This window comes from Siniperca chuatsi, linkage group LG7 (genome assembly GCF_020085105.1).
Source record: "Siniperca chuatsi isolate FFG_IHB_CAS linkage group LG7, ASM2008510v1, whole genome shotgun sequence".
Taxonomy (NCBI): domain Eukaryota; kingdom Metazoa; phylum Chordata; class Actinopteri; order Centrarchiformes; family Sinipercidae; genus Siniperca; species Siniperca chuatsi.
In genome coordinates this window covers 1,634,038-1,661,458 of record NC_058048.1, presented here as the reverse complement: position 1 = coordinate 1,661,458, position 27,421 = coordinate 1,634,038, and the positions used below count along the sequence as shown (strand labels likewise).

The 27,421-nt window shown below is 40.4% G+C and overlaps 1 protein-coding gene across 12 annotated transcripts in view; it reads right to left on the bottom strand.

Annotated features, from left to right (window-relative positions):
• The window catches only part of myo18ab (myosin XVIIIAb), a 245,579-nt gene that overhangs the window by 178,397 nt on the left and 39,761 nt on the right, over positions 1-27,421 (bottom strand). For 4 of the 12 annotated variants that reach the window (XM_044202302.1, XM_044202301.1, XM_044202305.1 and 1 more), the window contains exons 1-4: positions 15,952-16,096; positions 9,198-9,297; positions 8,770-8,802; positions 6,634-7,779 (exon numbers count right to left, since the gene is read on the bottom strand). The exons of 2 other annotated variants lie outside the window; for them this stretch is intronic. In XM_044202302.1, coding sequence (XP_044058237.1) covers positions 6,634-7,779; positions 8,770-8,802; positions 9,198-9,236 — 1,218 coding nt within the window. In that variant the 5' untranslated portion in view covers positions 9,237-9,297; positions 15,952-16,096. Of the gene's footprint in view, positions 1-6,633; positions 7,780-8,769; positions 8,803-9,197; positions 9,298-15,951; positions 16,097-17,881; positions 18,035-27,421 lie in introns of those variants that run through there. 6 more of the 12 variants (XM_044202312.1, XM_044202306.1, XM_044202310.1 and 3 more) reach the window with 4 other exon arrangements.

Sequence of the window (27,421 nt, the reverse complement as noted above, 5' to 3'; positions counted from 1 at the left end):
AGCGAGATGAGGAAGGACATGCAACAATGGTCGCCAGCCAGTGTTATAACAGTAGTTACCTGGATTTAACTGCAGTTCTATGAGTACGTGCGGAGCCATATAAGAGGCTGGAGAGGCTTGCTTGGAGAGCTACAACAGGCCCACCCGACCCGACCATTCTGCTTCGGGAGGGAGCGCACGGTGGGCCTCAGTAGAAAGGGCTAGGAGGCAGCTAAAGCGAGCAACAACTGCATCCCTTAACTCGGTCTTCCAACAAACTGATCATGGAGGATGGCATGGAAAAATCCCTCTGTGTCACTTAGAACTGCTGTGCACACTCGACAAGGGAAAAACACTAATCTGCTGGGTGTTTCATGAGGAAAACCACTCTGCTGCTGTGGTGTTTCAGTCGTCACCTTCCTTGGGGGCCGTCAGGCATGTCAGGATAGCCTGTACTCAGCTACCCCTTCTGACATCACACGCAGACATGGAGGTGGCTGAGCCAACATGTCTGTAGTTTCCTCTAGCTTGCGTGCACACCGCTTGGACACTGCAAAGCAAGGAATGGTGGCAAACGGCCAGCCAGTGAGACATGAACCACTCACTGGTGGAGCTAAGGGGGTTCCCACTAAGTGAATAAGCACACACCACAGCAGGCTGTGGGCTATTAAGCCTGGAAAAAGGCTTGGAGGCTGTATTGTAATTGTCGCCATTTTGTGTCTGGAACAAGGAGTTGTCAGAGCCGAAATGGCGGTCACTAGCAGTGTTAGCCACTCTAACAATGCTAGTGCTAACAGAGGTAACAGTGATAACAGGGTTTCTGCTACCTTAACCCCAGCAAGCCTAGAACTCCAGTTGGCAGCCAATGCTGAAGACTAGCCAGACCTCTTGCCTGTGTGCATGCCTGTTTTCCTGACTGCCTGCTAGCCTCTCTTCACCATTGCCCATTTACCCTGTGTCATAATAGCCATCAAATCTCCTCAACTCATCTCCCTCTCAAGTAACTTTCCAATAAACCTGTTAAGTCATTCCAATGTCCCATGTCTTTGTCCTGTGCTCGGGTTCACCCTGCAACACTGTGACACAGAGGGAGATATTGCTATATAACAGATAGGATTTTGAGTACGACTTTGTCTGAAATTACTTAAGTAAAAATGTCTTCTTCTGTTGTGTTACTGCTTTAGATTTTTCCTTGTTACAAACATTTGGGCTGTCTGTCACAAAAAACAACAACCTACCTCTGCAGTAGAACATCAAACAGATGGGGTAGTCTAAGCCAATTTTTTACTTGTCATTCTCCCTATCGAGAGCATACAAAATGGACAGATACAATACTGCACTTAGGTCTGCAATAGAAAGAACGTGTTTGAAATATAGATGTGGCTGCCAGGGTTTGGGTAGAACAGCATATTCTCAAAAACTGTACAGTAAAATAAGACTGTGTAGTCCCTCATTCGTCCAGGAGTGTTCTATCGTAGAAAAGGTTTCAGTCGTAGTCATCTGGACACTGTTTTCAGAATCAAGACGTTTCGGCTCCCATCCGGAAGTCATTCTCAATTGTGAAAAAATTGGACGGGAACTGGAAATTTAAGCTACTCCAAGCTAGTAGCTAGCAGCTAATTTAAGCTACTCTAAGCTAACTCAGAGTAGCTTAAATTTCCAGTTCCCGTCCAATTTTTTCACAATTGAGAATGACTTCCGGATGGGAGCCGAAACGTCTTGATTCTGAAAACAGTGTCCAGATGACTACGACTGAAACCTTTTCTACGATGTACAGTAAAATAACACAATATTTAACATGGACACAGTCATTGTCATCCTGAACAGGAATCCATTGAAAATTTCCGGTCACCTATTAAGGATTTTTTAAAATGTATTATCAAATGAGGGAATGATGATTATGTTATAATGTAATTTGAGCTGACTTAAATTTCTCGAAAACTGTACAGTCAAATCACACGATATTTGACATGGACACAGCCAGGGTCATCCTGAACAGAAATCCATTGGATCCATTCCCTGTCATCAAACTGGCCTCCGTCAGTCTGGCCATGTTCACTGGGAGGCTGCTGATCCCGGTTTGGTTGCCCTCTCACCTGACTCCCGTTCTGGTGCTCAGTCAGCTAATAGGACCGCTAAGTTAGTTGCACGGCTAACTGAGCTAACTAGCTAATAGCACTTAGCAGCAGTTATGACCTGATATGTGATATGCTGCCCACTATTTATTTGGAGTATAAATTAGACATATGGAAAGTAGTTTAAATTCTTATTTATTACAACTTTAAGGGTTTGTGACTGAAAGGTCACCAGAATGGGACATTGTGGTCAGGAAGTAAACAAGTACTTCCTACTCCCTCAGCAACTACTGTTGAGGTGCCCAATAGAGGGGCAATAGAGGACTTGTTCAGTGTACAGAAACATAAGACAAAAATAACAAGACCAAAAGTCTAAAGCCCAACTGGCAGAACATGTAAGACACAACATATAGTATACAGTTTTATCTTAGTTTGTACTAAGGGTAGTAATACAATAAAAGCCATGGAGTGATTAACATCTAAAGGGTTTATCCCCTTGGGCGCAAAAATGTTATCAGCAAAGTTCATGGTATTCCGGCCATTACTCTACAGTACGATACCTTGTCATGGAATTGTTGGTCAAGAGGAAATTTGTACCTGATCGTGGCACTACACAAAAGGTCAGGAAGCTACCAAAATCACTACGAAAACATCTTCTAGGCCTGTCCTGTGTCCCCTTTATTATTTCTGTTTGCCATCGAAGCCATGGCAATCCGTCAGTTGTCTGAAATCACAAGCATAACAACAGGTAAGACAGAACATTGTCTCTTTTTGTGGACGATATTGTTTTGTTTTTGACAAATCTGAGAACCTCAATTAAGGCACTGTGTAATCTTCTGAGGATATTTGGACAGTTCAGTGGTTATAAAACCAATAACTGTAAAAGTGCCTCTTTATTATTAAATAGAGAAGAGAGAGAACGTTCTCTGATCCATACACAGTTTGCTAATGCCCCAAAATTATTTACTTATTTAAGAATTAAAATAACCCCTGACATTGAAAGCATCAATCAATTATGATCCTCTGGTGAAAGAAGATAATGTTTAGGGAGATTCAGCCTTCTTTTTCTCCACACTTAAGAGAAGTTTCACCTGCTTTATATGGAACAATACGTGTCCTAGACTGTGTCTCTCTTCTCTCTCTAGGCTGCCTAACATGAAACTTTATTATTGCTGCCATGTATTATTTTCTCACTACAAAAGGTTCCAGCTTGGATAGAGACAGAGAATAATACATTAGAACTTCCACTGTACTTATTCCTTTATTCGTCACAAATCAAAATGCTGACATAACTTACAGAATAAGACGGTGTAGTCCCTCATTCGTCCAGGAGTGTTCTATCGTAGAAAAGGTTTCAGTCGTAGTCATCTGGACACTGTTTTCAGAATCAAGACGTTTCGGCTCCCATCCGGAAGTCATTCTCAATTGTGAAAAATTTGGACGGGAACTGGAAATTTAAACTACTCTGAGTTACATAAGCCCTGCCCTCAGGAAGGAATCTGCCTGAGTATCTGTAAATAGCTAGTTTCACCTGAAACTGACCTAATAGTTTCAAGATGGCCCAGTAATCAGTAATCAGGCCTATTGTTCTCTGGCTTCAGTTACATCCAACCACATCCCTACAGTGGACTACATCACAGCCACCGAAACAGCCATTAGGAAGAACAAGATGACTGAAGCAGAGGCTGCAGACCTGAGGCTACGTGTCACTGCAACATTAAAGAGTGCCAAACCACCTCCTTCCAACATTACATCCGAAGAGAGGAGGGCACTCTCAGCACTGCAGAAGGATCACAGCATAAACATTCTACCAGCAGACAAGGGTCGCTGCACTGTGATTCTGAACACAGCCGATTATGAAACCAAGGTCAACAATCTTCTTGAAGACACAACCACATATCAAAAACTTAAAAGAGATCCAACCAATGGCTACAAGAAGAAGGTTATAGACTGTCTACAGAAGCTTGAGAAGGAGGAGGTGATAGACAGGCCTCTGTACTACAGACTATACCCTGGGGAAGCCATTCCATGCATCTATGGCCTTCCCAAAATTCACAAAGAGAATGTTCCACTCAGACCCATCGTGTGCAGCACAGATTCCATCACATACAACATAGCCAAACATTTGACTACAATCTTGGCTCCGTTGGTGGGGAACACAGTACATCATGTGGAAAACACACAGAAATTTGTGGACAAAGTGAAACATCTCCAGTTGGACCCAGATGACGTTATGGTTTCTTATGATGTAGTGTCCTTGTTCACTTGCATCCCAACCTCAGAAGCAGTGTCAGCGGTGATGAGAAGACTGCAGGAGGACTCCACCTTGCAGCAAAGGACCAAGCTTACACCTGAACACATATGTAAACTATTAGACATCTGTCTCAACACAACCTACTTCCAATTCGGGGACACTTCTACAGACAGATTCACGGTTGTGCTATGGGCTCTCCGGTCTCTCCCATTGTGGCCAACCTGTACATGGAACAGTTTGAGAAGAAGGCATTATCCTCGTTCCGGGCACACCACCAAGTCATTGGTACCGTTACGTGGATGACACCTTTGTGAAAATCAAGAAACAAGACTTGGAAGCGTTCTCAGAGCATATTAATACGGTGGACCCCAACATCAAGTTCACGCGTGAGGATGCAAAAGAGAACCGCTTGGCCTTTCTTGATTGTTCTACTCTCAGAGGAGAGGACGGAAAGCTCCAGATAGAAGTGTACAGGAAACCAACACATACGGATCAATACCTGCTCTTTGACTCACACCATCCACTACAGCACAAGCTGGGTGTAATCCGGACATTACAGCACAGAGCCAAAGAAGTGCCCACAGGCTCAGAGGGTAAGAAGAAAGAGGAAAGGCATGTCCAGAATGCACTCTCAGCCTGTGGTTATCCTACTTGGGCTATCAACAAAGTTAAAAGAGCCAAAAACAGGACAAAAGTGTAACTGAACCAAGAAGGAACGGTGTCTCCATTCCTTATGTGTCTGGACTGTCTGAAAAACTACAAAGGATCTTTAGACAGCACGATGTTCCTGTCTTCTTTAAACCAGGCAACACTTTAAGACAGAAACTCGTTCACCCTAAGGACAGGTTACCCACACAGAAACAGAGCAATGTTGTCTACTCCATTCAGTGCAGTGAGGAAAACTGCAAAGAACGGTACATAGGCGAAAAACCAAACAGCCACTTCACAGAAGACTTTATCAGCACAAACGACACGCTAACTCAGGATTACAGAGCGCCGTGCATTTGCATTTAAAAGCTACAAACCACACATTTGAAGACAGCGAGGTGAAGATTCTTAGTAGAGAGAAGAGTTGGTTTGAACGGGCGTCAAGGAAGCCATTTTTGTGAAGAAAGAGAACCCTCTTTGAACAGAAATGGTGGTCTGAGATTTAATCTGCCCAAAGTCTATCAGAGTGTATTATCACCTTGGTCACGCCTATCACATGCTAATCAGGCACTTAGCAGTGATGAAGTAGATGCAGCCAGAGAACAATAGGCCTGATTACTGATTACTGGGCCATCTTGAAACTATTAGGTCAGTTTCAGGTGAAACTAGCTATTTACAGATACTCAGGCAGATTCCTTCCTGAGGGCAGGGCTTATGTAACTCAGAGTAGTTTAAATTTCCAGTTCCCGTCCAAATTTTTCACAATTGAGAATGACTTCCGGATGGGAGCCGAAACGTCTTGATTCTGAAAACAGTGTCCAGATGACTACGACTGAAACCTTTTCTACGATGACATAACTTACACTTATTGTGTTACCTTTTGTTATTTTATTTTCTATTCTCCTTTGTCTATAATTATTTATTTATTATATATTTAATGTTATGTTTGTTAAGTTTCACTTTTTACTGAGACTGTTGCGTTATTGGGGATGGGAGGGAAGGGTTTTATGAATGTTTGTTCACATTTGTTCACAAACATAGTATGGGGGAAAAAAGAAAACCTATATCTATACCATATTTCATGTCAATCTGGTAGTCATAGCTTACTCTAGTTTCGTTTTGTATGTGCCCAAAACTGAGACCCAAACCTGCATCTTGACCCATGGCCCAACTCAGGTAAGCCCAAGTGGTACTCCAAAATGTAAGACCTGAATCTGACTAAAGCCTATATATTTGCTTTATTTGATTCATTACTGACCTTTAGCTCGCCAGGCTTTAGTTCACAGTGCATTCAACACACAACACTCATGGATGTTGAAACCTTTTCTTGTTCTAGATCAAAGTGTTGGACGGTTGAACAGATGGACAACAAACCAACCAACTGACCATCCAACCACCAGTGGCTCAAAGGAAAACGTATTCTAGGTTAACGTTTCCCAAGTTATTCTGAAGAACAGTAAAAAATCTTTTATGTTCCTTTTTATGTTTCATAGCTTGCTTACAATGGCTATCAAGTGACTTTAGAAACATGCCACACTGAGGTTACACACATATGTGGTGCCTGTAAGCAAACACCACAGTGCTCTTTTATTTCAAAACATGCATTTCAAATGGCCATGCACTTTCCACACCAATGTCCCAAATGTTGACCAGACATGCGAAGTGTGGACACTGTACCTCTTGTTGACTGACGGCAGGTTGTTGAATGGAAATGACTCCAGGAGGGGGAGACAGTGGACCAGGATTGGGACGGGGAGGATCAGGGCTCACAGAAATTGCAAGTGGAGAGGGTTTAGGAGCTGGGATGAAACACGGAGGAGAAAGGCAGGAAGATTTTCGGGCCACTGGGTTGGTAGATGGAGGATTCGTAGGAGTGGGTTTTGTTGCAGCAGTTGGTTTGGGTGCAGGTATGAAGTCAGGAGGTGGAGACAAGGGTGAAGGCTTGGGAGCTGGGATAAAGCCAACAACCGTTGGGAGAGCTGAAGGTCTGGAATGAGTCGATTTAGAAGAAGGTTTGTGATTGAACTCCTGTGGCTTTAGGATGGTTATATTCTCTTTCTTCTCCTTTTTTATCTCCTCCAGCTCCACTTTTTCCTCTTTCTTCTCATTTTTCTTCTCTAACTCTATTTTTTCTGGTCGTTCATCCTTGTGTATTCGTGGTCGGGGCTCCCTTGTCCTGCCTCTGACCATGGGGTTGATCAAGCCTCGCGAAACATCATCTTTGTCTTCTGTTTTGATGACGTCATGTTTAAAAGTGAACCCTGGCATCACAGGGGCCTTTGACACTGAAGCTGATGCTGGAATTACTTTAACTAATTCAGCAGCAGGCTTGGCTGCTTCTGAAGCTTTGTCTGATGGTTGTGTTGGCACAGTGGCCTCGTCCTCTTCTGTGGGCAGGACCTTCCTGCCAACACAACAAACCACCTTTACTACATTCTTACGTGTCAGACCCTTGTCATCTGTAGTATCCATCTGGTTGGTACTCATGCCTGGAAGTTTGATATTACCGATGGCTGTACCATTAACCATGCCCATTATGCCATTTTGCTCTCGCCCACTGTTCATTACTGGCTCTGCGCCCAGAGCAGCTTTTGGCGGTTCAGGACTCCTAAATTGCTCGGCCATCTTTGACCGTGGATCAGAGCTTTTGAAGCGCTCTGGCATTTCAAGAGGTGTCCTGACTTTAGGTGGGGAGGGACTCCTGACCCGGGTTACTGACTCCGTAGGGGAAACTGATGGAGGACTTTTTGCCCGGAATAACCTCCTGTCAGGGTCTACAGCTGGCACTGACTTTGTCCGGTTGGGCAGTCCATCACTGTCTGACTACTCATAGAGAGGAAAGAGAGGAGGTATAAGGATGTGAATAATGAAGGAAAATCCCTGCATCATGTCTTTATGCTAACAAAAATCGAAGTATTTGTATGTTAGTTGAGCTGAATGTGTATGGAATCATTGTGTCCACAATTATTAAAGACTATAAAGAGATAAGAGTTAAGACTAACCCTAACCCCAACAGACAGACCTTAATGCAATAACAAAATATTTAGTGTCTTTCAACTTTAGCCATAAAATGAGGCGACAATTGCTTGAAAATTCCACACTTGTTCAATTTACATCACATATCCATTTGACTAGATTTGGTACCTTTATAGGTATGATGATCACAGAACATCAATTCCACAATTCCAAATGTGGTAGACAACTTTTAATCCAGAACAAAAAAAAAAATGTCTGACTGCAGAACTGCTTACTACATTCCTCACTGACTCTTTAAAGAACCCTCATGCAAGAAACACTCGTATGAACAGATTTGCTCTTAGGTGACATGTATGAGTGATTTAAGAGAACTTGTTGTACTGACACATATGTCAGGTCGCCTAATACCACTACTGACACTGCTAAATTTGTTCTGTTTTTATCAGCTGATTTCCAACAGCAGGACTTCAAGGTCTGCAGGGTGAAGTTCTTCATTTATAGTATCTCTTGGGTAACATTTTTGTGAATGAAACTTGCTCACAAATTAAGTGGAAAGGTAGCCTTTTATAGCATTTTGGGGACTCCGTTAAGCTAATGATCAAATCTCATGAACATGCACCTACTCATGCACAGGTGGCATTCATCGGGTTGAAATGTGTATTTATGACAGGTTTGTGTATATAAAGAGGTATTTTCTGAATCTGACTTGAATCACTAGTACAAGCAACCCTCACAGCAAAAAGTGTTTAGGATATGAATATGAAAATGTTCTTGCATGAGACCCAATAATTAGCCAAGTCTGATTTATCCAAGAGAAAAATCTAATAATTTACTTACACTTTTGCTGCCTGGCTTGTTCTCTTCTTTGATCTAATTGTGTTGATATAAAAAAGAAAACTAGATGAAAACCTTGGCACTACATGAAGCTCTTCACACACCGTGCAAAGCTCAAAACATGCTCAATTTCTGAGAGCCATCTTTTGCATAAAACATTTTGCACTGCAACATCTCTTTCTTTAGATACAAACACTCTTACTTTTTCAAGAACTAAAAACTGATGCACTTGCATTGGAAGTGCTATGGTTAAGTGTTCAGCCAGTGGCATAGGTGGTCACAGCAAATGGTTTAACTACTATAACATATGCTTAGTGTGATACATGCAAAGGTCACATGTATGTAACGACACACATGTTAATACACAGTGTAAAACACTGTAATGCCATGCTCTGTAAAAGTGCTTTAAGAAATGTCCAAGTGAGACTTCCCTTTTGCTCCCAGAAGGAAAAGCGAGATGAGAATGCCATGTTGGCTGATCTGCTGTCATGGGCTTTGATGGATGAGATGAGAGCAGGAGGAGGAGGGGCACTAGGACAGGAAGAATGGTGAGAATACACAAAGAGAGATGAACAGGAATGAGGATCTTCAGACTACAGAGATCATAACATTTTCAATTTAGGCAGAGTCACATGTTGATGGCAAAGCGATGAATAGGGTCTAGGAGAAATAGAGGATGAATAGAAAATTAGAACAGGTTTATAAAAATTAAAACAGAAATTGCAAAGCCTTGTAAAAGTGCACAGCACTCTTAGAAACCCCTTTTAATGATAAACAAAAATACAAGCATACTAGTGAGCTAATCTTGACCGTGGTATTTTTTTAAAAGCAAGAACAAAATGCCAAATGCGCTCAGAGGGTGATGTATACTTGTGGCCAGGGCTCCAGAACAACATCATCCCCTTTCTGTCTGTCCAGACACATCAAACAGTTACTTTTCATTCATTTCTCTTGATCTTCAAATACATTATGGTAAATTTGCATCAAACTTCTACTCAGCCATGCACCTTTTGTTTCAGCATCAGGCTACCCAATGAGTGAGGTAGGATCTAACTGTTCTGACCAACAGAAGAGCAGGAGCATTAGCTCTAACCAAACAGACGCCAGCACCTGCTCACGGATTATGGATGCTTAGATTACCATTCCGGGGCCGGAATGAGCACCAGAACTGGGCAAGTGGGAAACGAAACCGGGCTCAGCAGCCTCCCAGTGAACTCGGCCAGACTGGGACCGAAAACAGCCTCCGGACCGAGGGAGGCCAGTTTGACGACTGGGAATACAGTACCAAGATTTACAGCGGCTCCGACCAGGACTGACTCTGGAGACGACGAGAGGAACGAGTTCATTTGTAAGTAACGTTATACATCATCATCATGTTGATAACTCTGCAAGTATTTGTTTTTGTGAAGTTGGAAGTGATTTATTCCCATGTTTTGAACAAGGAGACTTGTGTACTGTTATACTGTGTTGACATAAATTAACGAAATGTTCAGTCTCCTTACTGGTTGCTCTGACACATTCAGAATCATTAACGTTACCGCTTTTGCCGTTAGCTTTTAACAGGGGGCTCGCTTTGTGCCCCTTGTAAAATGTATATTTTGCAATATTTTAATCAGCTCTGTCTGTAGTCTCTCATATGCTTTACACAAGCACAGCGAGCTAGCTCGGCTAATAGTGAATTGTTACAAACAAGCTAAAACGAAATATGTATGTAGTCAAATTGTTTATCTTAGTTTGCCACATACCGTAAAATTGGCAAATTCTTGTAAACTTAGCTGCGGGCTGAGACAAACCAGCCCCATTCCTCCCTCTACCAGCGGTAGGAGGACAGACGACAGGAGGAAGGACTGATACTGACTGATGTCTGCTTTCTTCATTCTTTCTAAACTTCGCTCTGTATTTTAATGTCAGGAATATGATTTAATTTAACTGACATTTTTTATTTGTTTCCAGTGAGATATTATTAAGTTTATATAGTGACTTTGCTGTAGTAAACTTTACTGTTGCTGCTCTAGAAACAACATTTAGCTAAATTTAAAATAGTCAATTCTATTCCTGTTCTGTATTTAAAGACAACCAGGTTGACATAGTAGAGTAGTAGTAGTTGACAAGTTATCGCACATCGTAGATTCATACGGTGCAGGCCTAATTTCTATATTATTTATAGATCAATGTGATGAAGTACATTGATCTTGTCTGGTATTTTAAAAAACTGGATTAGCTATTAATTGTTATTAATTATTAAAAATACTATTTATTACATACATCTTATGATGCACTTGGACACATCATCAGGTATGTAACGTGGGGTCATCGGGCATTTCACTTCTTTCAACAATCATACACCCTCGCCCTGGCAGCCCAGCCAGGGTTGATCAGGCCCTAGCTTGTGTCCAAGTGGCGTGTGTAATCCACGGATCCCCCCTTTGATCCATAGCCATCTGGATGCCTTCTCTGCAGCCTCTGTGGTGTTTTTGATGGCTTTCTTACTGGCACCCCACCTCAATATGGTTGCACGGCGCCTGCCATCCCTGCTTCTGGCACTCACCAACCAGGTCCTCATACTTGGTCTTCCTCTCATAGGCCTCCTCCATTTGGTCTTCTAAGGGAACAGTCAGCTCCAACAGGACTTGTCTTGATGTTTCAGACATCAGACCATGTCTTAGGCCTTAGTGCGGTCACTGTGATGGTTTCTGGGAACTCGAGCTGCTTCCCCAGGTTGACTTTCAGCTGCCAATCCTGTGCAGTCACAAGGAGCCTGCCCGACACCCTTGCCTGAGCATGTGGTTTCTCCTCCGCCTTAATAAATGCAACGGCCTGTCATGCTGGGCGCTGCTGTTTGGCTTGGCTGATCCCCGTGCAGATGCAGTCGTCTACTGCCTTTAGGACCTGGTCATAACACCAGCGGTAATGTCCGCTCTCCCAGAGCCTTAGGGGAACAGCTGAGGATGTGTTCGAGTGATCCTCTTCTCTGACACAGGGAGCATGCTGGAGTCTCAGCCAACCCCCAGCAATACAGGTTGTTTGGGATGGGAAGAACACCGTCCACCGACTGGATCAAAAACTTGATGCTGAGCGGTTCTGCCTTCCAGAGCTCAGACCAAGAGATCTTTCTTTCCAAAGCTTGCTCCCATCTGGTCCATGCACCCTGCTGTTGCTTCCCCACCATCCTGCTGGAGCGAGCTTCCTTCAAACCTGCTCGCCTGTTGGACCAAGTGATGCCTATCTTTGCCTCTGGCTTTGTCGTAGCAAGTTGGAATACTGCCGAGCCCTGCATGTCCAACCGCCACTGATTCAACCAGAACACTGTGCCACAGTTGTGATTCTGCCTGGTCCACTGCCTCCTGGGCCCTCCACTTTCTCCCAGTCCTCACTTCAATGAAGCCGCACTCGAAACATCCAATCTGAGGAAAAGCTGCAGTGCATGCAGAGGTCAAGCTCATCTAATAGGCTAGGCTATGAAAACGGAGCTACCGGTAAGCAAGCTTTCATTTCCTGCAGGCATTGTGGATGCAGCACAAGCTGGCCAAGTTTAACAGGCTGGCTTTGTAATGTTTCTTTGCAAATGCATCACAAATAAACTGTCAGAAGAGTGAACAATGAATGTTAGCTAGCTATAGACTACCGCTCAAAGGCTACCGGCAGCTACACCGGCAACTTTTAAGGTGGAATGTTTTCTTGCATGTTACTCAATGCAGGAGTTGATGCCGTGAATCAGTCAACACACCTTAAAAGTCAATATGACAACTGTGACCATTCCATTTGTTTTTATTGGCTATCTTGCATGACATACGCTATGCAACGTCAGAAACAAATGATTAATTAAATCCTACCTATTCCTTAGCAGTTTTAATACTTTTGAAAGACAGATTTAAAACATTTTAATACCAATTAAGGCCTTATTTTTAGATGAATGACTTTTAAGACTTTTTAAGGATCTGCAGGAACCCTGCTAGCAGCTGCTTGGTAAAACCGAAGGGGTTTTAAATGAAGGCTGCACACTTCCTGGCCCTCTCTCTGGCTGTTCTCTTGTGCTATTCTGCTCTGTGGAGAGTAATAAGGTTCTTCTTGAGGATGTACCGTAGTTGTGCTAATGTAGCCCTTTCTTCCTCCCTCACCACCTTGTACTGACGCCTCAGTGATTTTAGGTCTTGTCTGAGTTTACTGATCCTTGTCTCTCGTCGATTTGGACCACTTGAGTTTCTTGCCACATGTTGCTCCTTAGTGCCAAACCTTTCAGCTGCAATGTTGATGATGATTTATGAAGTGAGCTGAAGCCGGTGGTCAACATCACCTTTGGCTGTGGCTTCAAGGATCCCCCTCCACATCCTCATCGAAGTGGAACCACTCTCTCTACTTGCTGGCTGCAGGCCACTTGACCCGACCGTGTTCTGACTTTGTGCTTGGGGGTGGAGCCTGTGGCACTTGGAGGTTCCAGTGGAGGCTGTGGCACTTGTGGGGTCACTCCAGGCCTGGCTGCTCCTGCGTCTCACCAGGTTTTGCTCCTGTGCAATGCACTACTTGTTCCTCCCTCAAGCATCCCATCTTGGCTTAATGGATCTTCTCAAGGGTTGCTCCTTCACAGGAGCTGCAGTGTGGGATGCTAACCCTTCCTGCCTCAGATGCCACTTCTCCAAGCTGCTCTCTGTCTCTCCAGCTGTTGGCACTGTTGACCAGACTGAGCTAGTTATTACATACTGTATCCCATAAACAGTTTGCAATTGATTTTCCAGAAATTGTACTATAATCACCACATATATCAATATGATATAAGATGATATAAAGTTGCATTTACCGAGGATTTTATCCATATTACCCACTCCTTTTTGAGCTGCACTGTGACCAACACAAATTCAAGTTGACTACAGCCTCCCTTCTCAATCTAGAAGCAAACTACAAACTTAAACCTACCTTTAAACATAAAGGGGACAAGTGTTTCATGTTCAAAAGATATAATTTGTGTAAACTATCACAATTGATTTCACGTGAGTAGGTAAGGTTTGATTTAATGTGTAATTGATTTAATTTGTGATGTAATCAGTCCCTTCCTACCTTAGTTTTTACCTCAATATTAGTAGTAAAATAAATGTACCACAATCTAAAATGGTCAATGGCATTTTTGGGATAGTAGTCACATAGTAGGCTTGATAAGAGTAGCAGAACAACTTTTACTGGGTATGGGAGTGGCCAGGTATGGCTTGGGGTTATTGGGTTTTATCAGTGGTCACTGAATTAGGACACTGAAAGGATTTGACAGTGGTACTGTCGGGGCTGTGGGCCGGATTACTCCCCTCAGAGAAAGGCCAAAAAGGCACATAAAACTAGCTTAGGGGGATGCTGAAGTCATACATCAAACATTTTGTTTTTAATACTAAGCTGTACAAATAAGCAAGACTTGACGAAATAAGTAACAATTTGACACCATCTATCAAACTATCTTACTACCTCCCAGGAACACATCGAATGTAATCGCATTTCATAATGAAACATTTTCAGAATTACCATTTATGTTGTATGCTTCTTGCTGTACTAATGTCTAACAGTCGAGTGGCTAAAACCTTGTATGTAGTGGACTGGTAATAGCTGGGGTAGAGGTCTGATCTAAAGCAGACTCATGGAAAAACCAACCAACCAAACCAACAAGCATAAATTAATTTTCAAAAAAGGAGGCCCAATCTGAAAGGGACCCGAGGACAGTCAGACCCAGTCCAAATACACCCAAGGATCATTAGACCTGATCTAAAATGTGGTCAACCTGAACAGAGCCAAATAGAGAGAGAGCAGCAACACTGGCGGCAGGATGATGCTCCTCCAAGCAGCCGCATGTAATTTTTTCATAGTTCACATTCTCTGTTTGCCTCAAAAAACACATCTTCTGTGATGATGATGACACACCACATGGATCCACTCAGGGATTAGACATATTGACACACAGACCTGAGATCTGCAGCAATACAACAGGACCCTAATTTGGACCTAGTCTGACTTGGGTCCCAGGTCAGATACTAGGAACCAAATGGAAGACCTCTAATCTGGGGCTGCCTGCAAATCTGTCATGTCAGTAACCTGCAAATCAACAACTCCAACAAAATTATCTGAATGAATAAATATTTCACCAACATAGAGATTACATGATATTTTAAGTACAGTGTGAATTAGCATGTTAGACATTTGAGTATATTGCATATTTATTAAACTGATTCCTTGGTTTGTTCCAGATCTATGGATATTGAAGTGGAAATTTTTAATGATAGCATTTTGGCAGTATATTCAGGAGGAATTAAGAATTATGTTTGAACTGTATATAGAAAAAAATCTTGGAATTTGGTCATTAAATTTGAGTCAAACTTTATTCCATATGAATGCACAAAATGTAGATGTGGAGGTGAATTAGCCTCCCAGGTAGTCCTAGGTATATTTTCACCTATTGATATATCTCAACACATGGCAGAAGCATGCAAAATAACATAAAATAATCAAACTAATGTTCAAAACAAAGCTCTGTGTTCCACTGTATTACATGAGACCAAACTTTTCATTATTTTAAAACAAAATCTTCACGTCAGAATCACACATTTCAACAGAAATTTGTAGAATGGTGATAAGATAGAATAATCATGATACAAATTCAGCCTGAAGTCCATAGACAATAATACGGTCACCTAGCTCTAAAAGTGTATACAGTAAGTCTAAATGTGATCAATCTTAAAGAGAAGAAACCCTAAAATGTTACATTTCAAAGTCAAATTAACATACATACAATGAAAAACTTAGAGTACCTGACACATATATATGAAATATGAACTGAAAACCAGTGGCACAACATGACAGTGCACTAAATCTCAGTCCCAACTACATTTCCCACCAGTTCATACACCAGCACATGAGGTCCCACTAAGCATGCATCCACAAAACCTACACGTAGACCACCTCTTCAAACCAGCTAAACTGATGTTCCACACACTTCTACTTTTAAATTCTACCACTCTTACTGATTAACATCAGAGTAGGAAAAGGGAAACTGTCATAAAGGCACAAAAGCTGCTATTGTAAAATTATTTTCAAGCTCAGCTAACTCTAGTCTAAAAATAGTGCCACTGGCAGTGGAGACTCAAGGCCCCACTCTTGTCAGATTTTCCACTAAAGATCCCACTTCTCGTAAAAAGTTTTCACAAATTGTTCTACCTGTTAGTGAAGTAATTCCACAACACCTATATCCAAATATATCCACAAGTCATTGATCAAATCAAAAACTGGCCAAGTCAAGGAGATCCAAGTGCCTAGAGACACACAGAATGGAGAGTGAAACAGCAGAGCTGAGGAGAGGGGGAGCGCTCTGATAGGCCAGCTATTCCTGACAGTGGACAGACAAGAGATATGGGGACAGCTGTTGTGATATGAGGTGGTTGAGTGGCGGTAAAAATAGGAGCCTCTGCTCTCCGGCCTGGACAATTCTGGCATTAACTCCCCCCACCACCTCCACCTCAGCTGCTTCTGTGTGTCCACACATGTGTTTCTGTGTGTGTATTTCTGTGTGTAATCTATGTGTAAACAAACACGGCTAAGGGTTAATGTAACTGAGAACATACTGGGTACAATTGCTTATCTTGCAGATCAGCAATACATACAGTACATACATACATACACACAATATAAGACTTGGAAGTTGTTGTTATGGTGCATTCAGAGTATTTCAGGGGCTATTCTGACACAGTTGTGGGATACTGGTTTTTGTTTAGATATGGAGCTGATGCTACTTTTAGGTATGCTTCAGTAAACAACCAAAAGAATGAATTTAAGAATTATTATTTGAATCTATAACATTTCAAAATTAGTAACAAAACTGCAGGTGTTTTGCAAATTCCAACAGAAGGTTGTATGTTGCTAGTAAGCTACAGCTAATGTCTGTACTGTCAGTATATTGGCTGTTTAGGATGAATAAACAGGGACCACAAAAACACTATAGCGGGAATAACGTGAGGCGAATTTTCTACAGCCATGCTAATATCATCATGCTAACATGCTCACAATGACAATGTAAACATGTGGATGTTTAGCAGGTATAATGTTCACCATCTTAATTTAGAGTATTAAAATACTACCATTTCCTAATTAGCACTAAACACAAGGTACAGCTAAGGCTGAAGGACATGTCATTAGTTTAGCAGGTATTTGGTCATAAACCAAAGTATTGGACAAAGTGAAATTATGACCCCTTGATGGTGTTACATGAAAAGTCAGAGGATCAGATCAGAGGATTGCAATTCATCCTAAGGGGAACATGAATGTCTGTACCAAATTTCATGGAAAGCCATCCAATAGTAGTTGAGACATTTCAATCTGGACCAATTGACCAACCAACATGCCTTCCCTAGAGCCACACAGCTAGTGTAGATAAAAAGTACATTTTTAGCCACATAAGACATTTTCAAACAGTGCAAAACTTCATGGTATGATATGAAACTGAGAAAAGCAGCAAATCCTCACAATTGTGAAGCTGGAACCAGCAAATGTTTGGAATTTTTGCTTGATAATTAATAGGATAGTTAACTAATTGTTTCAACACTAGAGGTAACACACTGGAACAAACTGACAAAGAATGCAAAGGAAGAACATGGAGAGGGACATAAAGGTATGGCAGTGTTGGTGGAGATAGACATTTCTTAAAATAAGTGAAACTTAATGCATTACTTTTATGCTGAATTTAACAGAAGACAATAAAATTTAAGAATAAGTTGCAGACAGTGTTTGACATGGTAGGTCATGGTTGCCCATAGCAAGGCAAAAGTAAACTGTTGTTTTCTCCAAAAATGCAACTCCATCAATTGGCTGCACTATTAAAGTTTTCTAAGATGTTGACAATGAATTTCTGTCAGTCAGATTTATTACAGCCTGAAGTTATAGTAGAGTAGCTCACCAGCGTTGCTAGCTAGCTAGATTGGTAATGCAAAAGACATCAATCTGGTAGCACTACTCAACACTGAGGAGAGATTTCAGCTGCAGCTCATTGTCTAATTAAAAATATGTTATAACAACCTTTGAACTTTGCTTGTTCCAGAATATCTGCAGAAACTAGAGTTATGAAGCGCAATCCAATCTACTTCCACTAACATACCTTTACACTTCGCCCAATCATCATTTGGCAGTTCAATCCCACGTCCAGTACGTCAGCTGTCTGAACCTACCATCTGTTTCAGAAAATAAACAGGTCTATAACATTCTATATGTCTAGATTTGAGTGTGTTGTAAGTTGCATTGTCTTCCTATGTGAAACTGTTCTGTGCAGCAGAGAGGAAGAAGTCTGAGCATTTAAAGGAAGACAGCGCAAAGAAAAGCAGAAGCAGAGTGTAACATGTTACCGGAAATAATACACAGGCTTCCCTCAATGCTGGCAATGACCGAAAAATAGCTCATCATTTTCTTGTGATGCTGCCTCTCAAACTAACTACTTGAAAATGATTTGTTTTATCAAGTGAATGAAAATCTCAAGTCCAGTCAAGTATATTCTCCCATTAGTAAACGGAAACGTATTACACATAAAAGCTCTGGTCAGCTGGCTTCAAAGTATCAGTTTTATTTATCCAACTCAAAGAAACACATGTTCTTGCAGCAATAAACAGGTACCATAGCCCTCAAGTTTTCAAGTTGTAATTACAAAGCCACCACAAGTTGGATACATGGAGGATGCTACAAAAAGAGGAAAGTTGAATTGAAGTTTGAATTGAATTTTTCAGGGGGTTTTGGAACTGGTTTTCCATGAACTATAATACCTATTCAGTGTACCTGCTACCAAAACCTGTGGTTCATGAGACTCATTTTTAAGGTTTGCAAAACATACTCGCATTATAGTCAAAGCTTAAGGGTCTGAATCAATCAAACATGATATTTCTAAAAACTTTTTTAATATATGTTCACACTGTATTCTTCCCAACTGGCTGTTGTGTACAAAAAAAAAAATTTGATAAGGAGCTAACAAGACGATCATTACAAGGAGCTGTACCTGGTGTCTTTTTGACAGTGTGTGGTGTTTTCAAAAAGTTGATTAGAGTTAAAATTTTTACTCAACAGACATGTCAAATTTCCCATTACAACAACAGAGAAGAAGGTGTGGATGGATTAAGTAGTTGTTGTAATAATTAAACCCTATCTCATCTAAATTACAGTCATATACAACTAATGTGCGATGGCTAATACATTTGGTGTCAGGTGTCAGATGTGTGCAAATGTGTGTTATGTTGAAAAGTTCTGCAGGTAATGTTAAATGTGAAATAATGTTTATGGTCTCATTTTACAGTGTTGCTAGAATATACAATGAAGAAGAAAAAATCAAAATGAATTATTATAATTTTTCATATATGTATGTTTTATTTCAGTAAAAATTAAAGTTAAAATGCAATAATCCAATTAGCATTTTCACATACTCATATAGGCATTCTATGACCATATTAAATGAAAATGGAAAAGCTGTTTGACATTTAATTAAGAATTTTATATATATATATATATATATATATATATATATATATATATATATATATATATATATATATATATATATATATATTCATTCTCCATAAATTATGATGCAGTTTCACCAAAATCAGTGAATAAAGTTGTAAAGTTGTGTTTTTGGACAGTTAATCAGTGATGCCTGGCCCCAGAAACACTCCACTCCGGCAGTTTCTATAGTTTTTCCAACCAAATTCTTGTCTCATTTGAGGTCTGATGAACAGTAAATGAATCTGTCATATGCTGTCGAGGCTTTCGTCATACGGAAGTGGGCATGGTTTCATCTAAAGCAGGTTGGGAAAATGATAGAGCATGGCTGTATGATAAGACCTGGATATGGCGCCGCCACTTTGCCTTGCTTCCAATTTTGCTCAGTAGCCGCTCGCAGTATTGCAGCGAAAAACTCCCCTGTGGCCCTAAGAGACGTCAGTAAAACTTTTGACAGGACACCTCGAACTGCAAACAAGGTAAATATTGACTCTATATTTGTAAAACTTTCCTTGAGCCGAGAAAAGCGATTTAAAAATATGTGACGTCATAAAGTCTATAGGCTGAGCCAGCGGGAGAAACACTACTGCACATATTCATTGGGCAGCATACCCTGGTAAAGTAAACCCGGAAGCTACAAACTTTTTTGGCATATGGGCCAGGCGACCAATTCCTATTGGACTGAATAGGCCCCATCTTTGGGTCCGGTATCCAGATCTTATAATACATCAATGCAATAGAGGCGCCCAGGTCGGGAGGTAGAACTTGTCACTGAACGAGGAAGTGACATCCTAACTGAAGACCCGTCTTGATGAGAGGACTGACAGATTGCATTTTCATTTTGACACCAAAAGAGCGTGGTAACATGTAAATGCAACAGACTAGGGGCGCTGTTTCGCTTATTGCATTTGAATATTTTCCACTGTACAGCAGGTTAAGTCTTGTTTCATTTTCAAACTGTTAGAAAATTGCATTTTAATTTTGACTTAAATAATGCTTGCACAAATGGAAAATTAGGCTACATTGTTTATATTGCATTTTAATATTAAATTTTTAATATTGTCCACTGTACAGTGGGGTACAACTTTGAAAATTAAATGTCAAACAGCTTTTCCATTTTCACTTTAATATTATATATAATACATATAATATTTAATAATAATTGAATAAAGTTACTAGCTTGACATCTTCTCTCTCCAGTAGTTTTGTGCTTTCTCGTCTCTCTCCTCCTGTCGTTTTCAGCAGGTATTTCTGTCTCCAGAGCTGTAGAGTCTGGATCTATGATTGCGGGCCACCTACTGCCCCCATTATTATTATTATTATTATTATTATTATTATTATTATTATTACTACTACTACTACTAAATTTGATTATTACATTTTCATTTTTACTCAAATAACATACATATGTGGAAAATTATGCTATTGTGGAATTACATTTTCATGTTTATAATTTTAATATAGTCCCCTATAGGCATCCATAGCAGAACGAATGTAACAATAAATTCTAAATGTAAATTGGCTCGCCCCCATGCTGAAAGTTAGAGAGCCCCGCTTTACAATATATCAGTGTATTTGCAAAATTGAGCTTGATTTACTGTCAATATATTTAATTTTTGACGGACTGAGAAAACCTTACTGCGTTGCTTGTGTAAGAAAAACTCAATTCAGGGCTGTATTATTAGACTGTATTCACTTATTCAACCCTGTGTCATATAAATTACATTCATAACTAATCTCAGTATATTATGTACCCTTTTCATGTTTTGAGAGGAGGATTTTTAGACGTACAATGCACATGACATTGACTCTTAAGTATTTTGCTTCAAGCCAGCATTGACTTTTTTAAACACTGACCTATCCCTGACCTTAACTAAATGTTTTGTGTTGCCTTAAGTACTTATCCACTTAGGGATCTGCTGCACTCACCACCTCTGCTTTTGGACCACAAGATGGAGCCAGAGGACCATGTAAAAGTTCCACATGCTTTTGGAATCATGCAACCATACAAAGACTCCATTATTTCCCAGCGGCTGCCATGATTCTAGGGAGGGAATGGCAAAGTGATACGGATAAAGTGCAAACAAATTGCTGTGAAATGAACGGAGTGGCAGCTTTAGTCCAGCTGACAGTGGGGAGGAGGAGGAGGAGGAGGAGGAGGAGGACGGGTTTGTTTACAGGCCAGGCTGTCTTGGGAAACAAGTGTAGCTTAAAGAAGAGGGAGGGGTAAGAAGAAGAGAGAAATGCAGTGATGTAACACTATTCAAGAGTGACTACAAGTATTATGAATGGCAAGAAAGTGTGTCATATTTGCTTCTATTCTTAATATATTATGTTTAATCCAGGTCTACTCTGAATAATTACAATTATATTTTATTTGTTTGTTACCTGCAATGCAAAATAAAGAAATACACGCATGTCCCTTCAGGACTGACTAGTGACACTTAACAACACTTTATGGCAATGAGTAGCTGCAGGTGCAGAGTGGAGATGCACAGTTTTCCGAACGTGTTGTGGACTTTTGGAATATACAGAGATAAACGGCTGCCTTTTCTGTCAAAATATATTTTTGTATTATTTTGTAAGAGGAAAAGTGGATTAATAAACTATTTTGCTTTAATCTACAAGAGGAGTCGGTGTGAGCTGGGTGGATATAAGAAACGTGTCGACTTAAGGTTTACACTCTGTGCCTAGTTTGGATCCTACAGGTGCGTTTCCATCGGCTGGGTTGAGACAAATAAACTGTCTACCTGAGCAAAAGGTTCCAATTTCAGGAAAAAAAAAACATGGAATAAAAGACCTTGGCTGTCTAGACCTTACTGCTATTGGGCAGGTTATTTTGTTTTAGCTCATATGAAACCGTATTTCTTGCTTTCGGAAGCAAGATGATGACAGAGGTGCCAATAACAGGTCTCCATTTATAGCAAATCTCCACTACGGGTGCAGCAGTGCATTTGACAGCTCTGGGTAAAGTTTTTTTGCAGGTCATTTACAGACAGTGCCTTTTTAATGATACTGTGGACATTTTGTCGAATTTTGCCGCTTCCATCCAGCTTTCCTAATTAGATAATTTGCATAAAAATGCTTGGATGGAAACATGGCTTTGTCTTTTCCTGTTGCATATTAAGTTTTGAAAATAAAATCAAGCTTCCTTCTACACTAAGTAACATGAATCACTTTTACGTTAAGCAGGCTTACAACAGTTTTGGAACAAGCTATTTAAAATAAATATCTGCAGCAGAGCAAGAGGTGAAACATTGTTTCACTATTTGAAGATTAATTGACACTTCTTTGCAACGACCACATCTTTTCGATGAGCAGCCACTGAAATTAACAACATGGATTTAGGCCTAGTTGCAAAGCCAAACACAACAGCACAGCTATGTGGCATAAAATTAACAGAAAGAAGACAATTAAACCGTTAATCGCAATTATTTGTAATTAATCGTCAAATAAAATGTCATGATTGTGAAAGCCCTAGCACCATCAACAATGTAGTCTAATGTTCTCTGCTGTCAGGAGCTCAGCAGATAGTGATAGTGTTAATACCAAAGTCCTGCATGTGTAAACACACACACACACACACACACACACACACACACAATCCATTCAATCATTTTTCCTACTAGGGGGCTGATTTCATTACCATTCCCATGCTGACAGGATTGAACATGTTTGTGAAGGACACATTGACTGATTGACCTGAGTGATTGCCATTGCTCAGACCCACCCCAAACTATGTGAAGGTCTTTGTTTTGTCTCCTTCACCTCATTTCTGGGAGGTTTTGGTCCTTAGACCTTCTCATTCAGACATCAATGTGCTCAGGCTCCTTCTAAAAAATAAAAACTGGGTTAAGCTTATTACGAAATTTAAATCAGCACAAATACAGACATGTCATGACTGCAACATTACATACACACACCCCTATCAATGTGCAGCCATTCACAACATGAATACCTGAGATGCCACTGCATTAGATCTTGTCCATCTTCACCAGCAGCTGGTTGCACAAGGCAAGACAAATAGTCAAACTTCAGACAGACATCTAAGTTCACTGGTTAGCTAGACTTACTTCCAAGTAAGGGCAGAGCTCAAACCTGGCAACCTCACTAAGAGGACTGTTGAGATGTTACGTGCAATCACTGCGCCCAGTGGTTGTTGATCAAAAAAATAACTCAATACCTGTTCCAAAAACCACCAAAGATTCACAAAGTAAATAAGATTTAAGAACAGATTTTGAACTGTTTTTTTCAACTTTTGACAGAGCCAGGCTAGCAGTTTTATTCTCCCTCCAGTACTTGTTTTAAACTAGACTAAACATGTTCCAGACTTAATTTTGTACTGGACACTCACAGACCTGCTCGTCTGTCTATAAGAGAGCAAAAACATGAACAAAGTAAAATGTTGGACTGTTCCTTTTAAGACCCAATGGATGCTTAAAATGTTTATGGTGAGTACTCATTTGCGGGATAAGAAGTGCGTGAGAAAGCAAAGTTTTGTGAAAGCAACTGTGGTGCAAACATTATTTGTTTATCAAAATTAAACACATTGCACACCTCCTTTTCAAAATCCCATGCTTCATTCACCAAATGTTTTCAGCTATCTTGCCTTCATCAGGGTGGTATCTAAGGTTGTTTCCAATTTCTTTATATATAGTCCATCACTTAGTCAACGGATGTTTATATCAACATAAATACAGGGTATCCAAATCAACATTTACAGTCATCTCTTTAAAATAATTCTTATAAAATACAATACTACACAAAATTTGGTATATAGATATGACATTTTTTGTAATATAAGCCATTTGAGCAAACTTTGAGGGCCTGCTTTACCAAAACTGTATGGAATATCAAAAATCCGAAAAGGTAACTTTTTCCAGCACGAGCAGTGAAAAACAAATTTGGACAAAATTCAAAATGGCAGGAAATTGAGCTAGATAAATGTATGTAAAGTCGAACGACGCGTCTCCACTTCCTCCCACTGTACAAAAATGATGCCAAAATATCCGGGTGTATCCCTGCTGTACCAAAAACGTACCGAATCGTGACCCTAAACCCGAGGTACATACCGAACCGTGAATTTTGTGTACCATTACACCGATAGTGAATGTACAGTATACTTACTGGCACTCCACAACTGTATATTCAGTTATGTACAAACTATTCGCAGACAAGAAGCGAATCCCACTAACTGCAACAAACTGCAACCCACAGAGTACCACTAACACATAGCCAAATAGTTACACAAAAAACCAATGTGACAGCAGACAGAGATCGACAGTACAGAAAAGTGTACCACGAACACCAACATGACACAAACTACCACAAAGAACCACAAGGAACACTCAAGCATACCTTAACCACATTGTATTACTAAGCATTACATTAGTTTGAAGTCCTTTGTGGCACTTAGTGGCAATTTACAGTACTATTTGAAGTAGGCTTCATCTACACATTGCAGAACTATTTAGTTTTGACAATAATTCCCATGTAAAGTGATTTAATAAATGAGCCTTCATACAGGCAATTGGTATAGCTGTAACCAGGCACTATGTTGAAGGACTTGTTGAGTTCCAACAGCATTTAGATCAACCAGATAAGGACAGTGATAAAAAAACACTGACATCTCACAACATGATAAACAGACTAAACGGCTATCAGCTTCACTGTCACGTCTTGTTTCCTCCAAGCACGCTAATTCTGTCTGGCTGCAGTAATCTCTGTTGTATGCGTGGGCAGGACAAAACATGGACAAAGCTTTTCACATAACTCCTAAGAATCCAGCTTCTCTGACCTCACATGCTGGGTCAAAGGGCAAGGAGCCGGGGCTACAGCGTACAGGCCAATGACGGCTTCAAAAACCAAACTAAGGCAGCGAGATTGGAAGCAAGTCATTGACTAAAACCCTCAGTGAAATGGGAGTAGCTGAAAGCCTGTGTGGTTCCACTGACTGTATTGATGGTTAGGGAAAATGCATGTCAGTAGTCGTCAGGGTGTAGCTTCTGTATTCCATAATGGATTCAGGAAAAGTGTCCTACTAGTGTTGGTTACTCATCTTCCAGTATTTCTGTGGATACTTCCACACAACTATCACTCAGCTTAAACGAGATTGATGTTTGTTACAGTACTTTTCAGATGTCATTCAATCCTGTTCATGGTATCACTCAACATCACTTCAGAGATGTGTATGAACATATTCAATGAAAGCGTTAGGGTTAGGTTTTACGTAAAGTCGTCTTCTGTGACTCTGGTGGAGCTTTGTCTAGTCTGAGAAAATAACCCTGATGATGTAATAAGGGCTGAAATCACACTGAAATCAGGATATGTAGGCCTTTGCTTTTTTATATCTGTCTCTTGTATTGTACTAAGGCACAGCAATGAGATAATTCCTAAAATCATCATGCTAACATGCTCACAATGACGATGCTAATACGCGGATGTTTAGCAGGTGATTTTTACCATGTTCACCATCTTAGTTTAGCATGCTAACATTTGCTAATTTGCACTGAACACAAAGTACAGCTGAGGATGATGGGAATGTCATTAGTTTTTCAGGTATTTGTCCAATACTTAGGTTAATGACCAAAGTGAAACTTTGACTTAATGATGGCCAAAGATGAAAAGTTAGCTCCTCCTGTAAGTTATTAAAATTCATCGCATGAGGAACAAGAATGTCCTGCAGCTGTATAACATTAAAGTAACATTCAAAAAATGGAATACTCAGCTACGTGTTGGTCCATTTCCATCTATGTACAGTATGTATGGGATGTTCTACATAAGTTGACATCCCATACATGCATTTCAAATGTGGTGAGTGACTGAACATTCAAAATATGAGATTCCAAGTTGTTATTGGAGCACAGCAAAAATGAGCAATCTGTCTCCACACTGGGATAGATTTTCTTCATATACTAATGTACTAATATGATGTTCCTTCATACTCCAGCGAGGTATTACACATGTGATTACATTTTTTTGACTCATTTGGTGTGGCATTCTGTATTTTAACAGGTAATTACATTATCAGTCAATAACTACTGTACAATGCCATGTGAAAGCCTATAATTATGTACACACCCACACACAGGAGTGATAGGATACTGTAGTGAACAATGAGCCTAATGCACAGTCTGTTCTCTCTGGCTGACAGCCCCAGGACTTAGGTCAGCTGAGGAATAGTAGATAAAACACAGAGCCATTCACTGCCCTGTCTGTTCAAACGGAAATTGAACAGCAGACAAGCTGAGTGGCACTGGACATGTGCTGAAGTGTGGCCTTTGAATTGTGTACAGTGTTGAGTGAGTGATTGTGTAAGACTTGCACATTAACTTGCCTGTATATTTGGGGTTTCAATGAATTTTAACAGGTTGGCATGAGCAAAATAACCCATTTGTGGAGAAAACAAAGCAGTTCATTGGCTTTGGGCTTTACCAGCTTGCTGGCTGAGCTAAATTCTTCACCCACCAGCAGCCTCCTATGAATCTGCAATTGGTTTAAATTATCATGTGATTTGCTATGTTACCTTATGGGAATGGCTTTTCTTTTTCTAGTCTATTTCCTTGACTTGTATGTGTGTTAACATCTACTGATTACTAGACACTGGGTATCACTTGAAATTTTTTGATAACAGTGCTGATAAGATAACAGAGTTTGGGAACCAATGCCAAAATTATACTTTTTTGATACTTTGAGAGATATAAACATTTTCCTTTTTTATCATTTAATAAAATAAGCAAAGGTTCTCAAAAGTTAAATGTTGTCTAAACATGAGCAGCTGCTACACATATTTTGCCGTAAAAAAACAAAAACACAAAACGTCTAAAAGTGTCGAAATTTTAATCAGAGGACAGCCATCTGAAGGCATCAGGTATCTATTCCATCTGCAGTCCCTAACTGGACTGATGATGCACACGGTCAAGCCACAATTACACACGGCAGATCAACTGGTTAAATTTTGAGCAACAAGCACCAGATTGTTGCAAAATATATGCATATCAAACTTCTTGTTTAGATGAATTATTCTACACAGTTTCTACTGCAGTGTACATCAGCAAGCGTGTTGGTGACTGACACAGTGAAAACAGTTTATACAGTTCCATGAAAATTGTAGATCAATTAAAACACCTCTCTCCGCTAATAACTCACAATGACAATG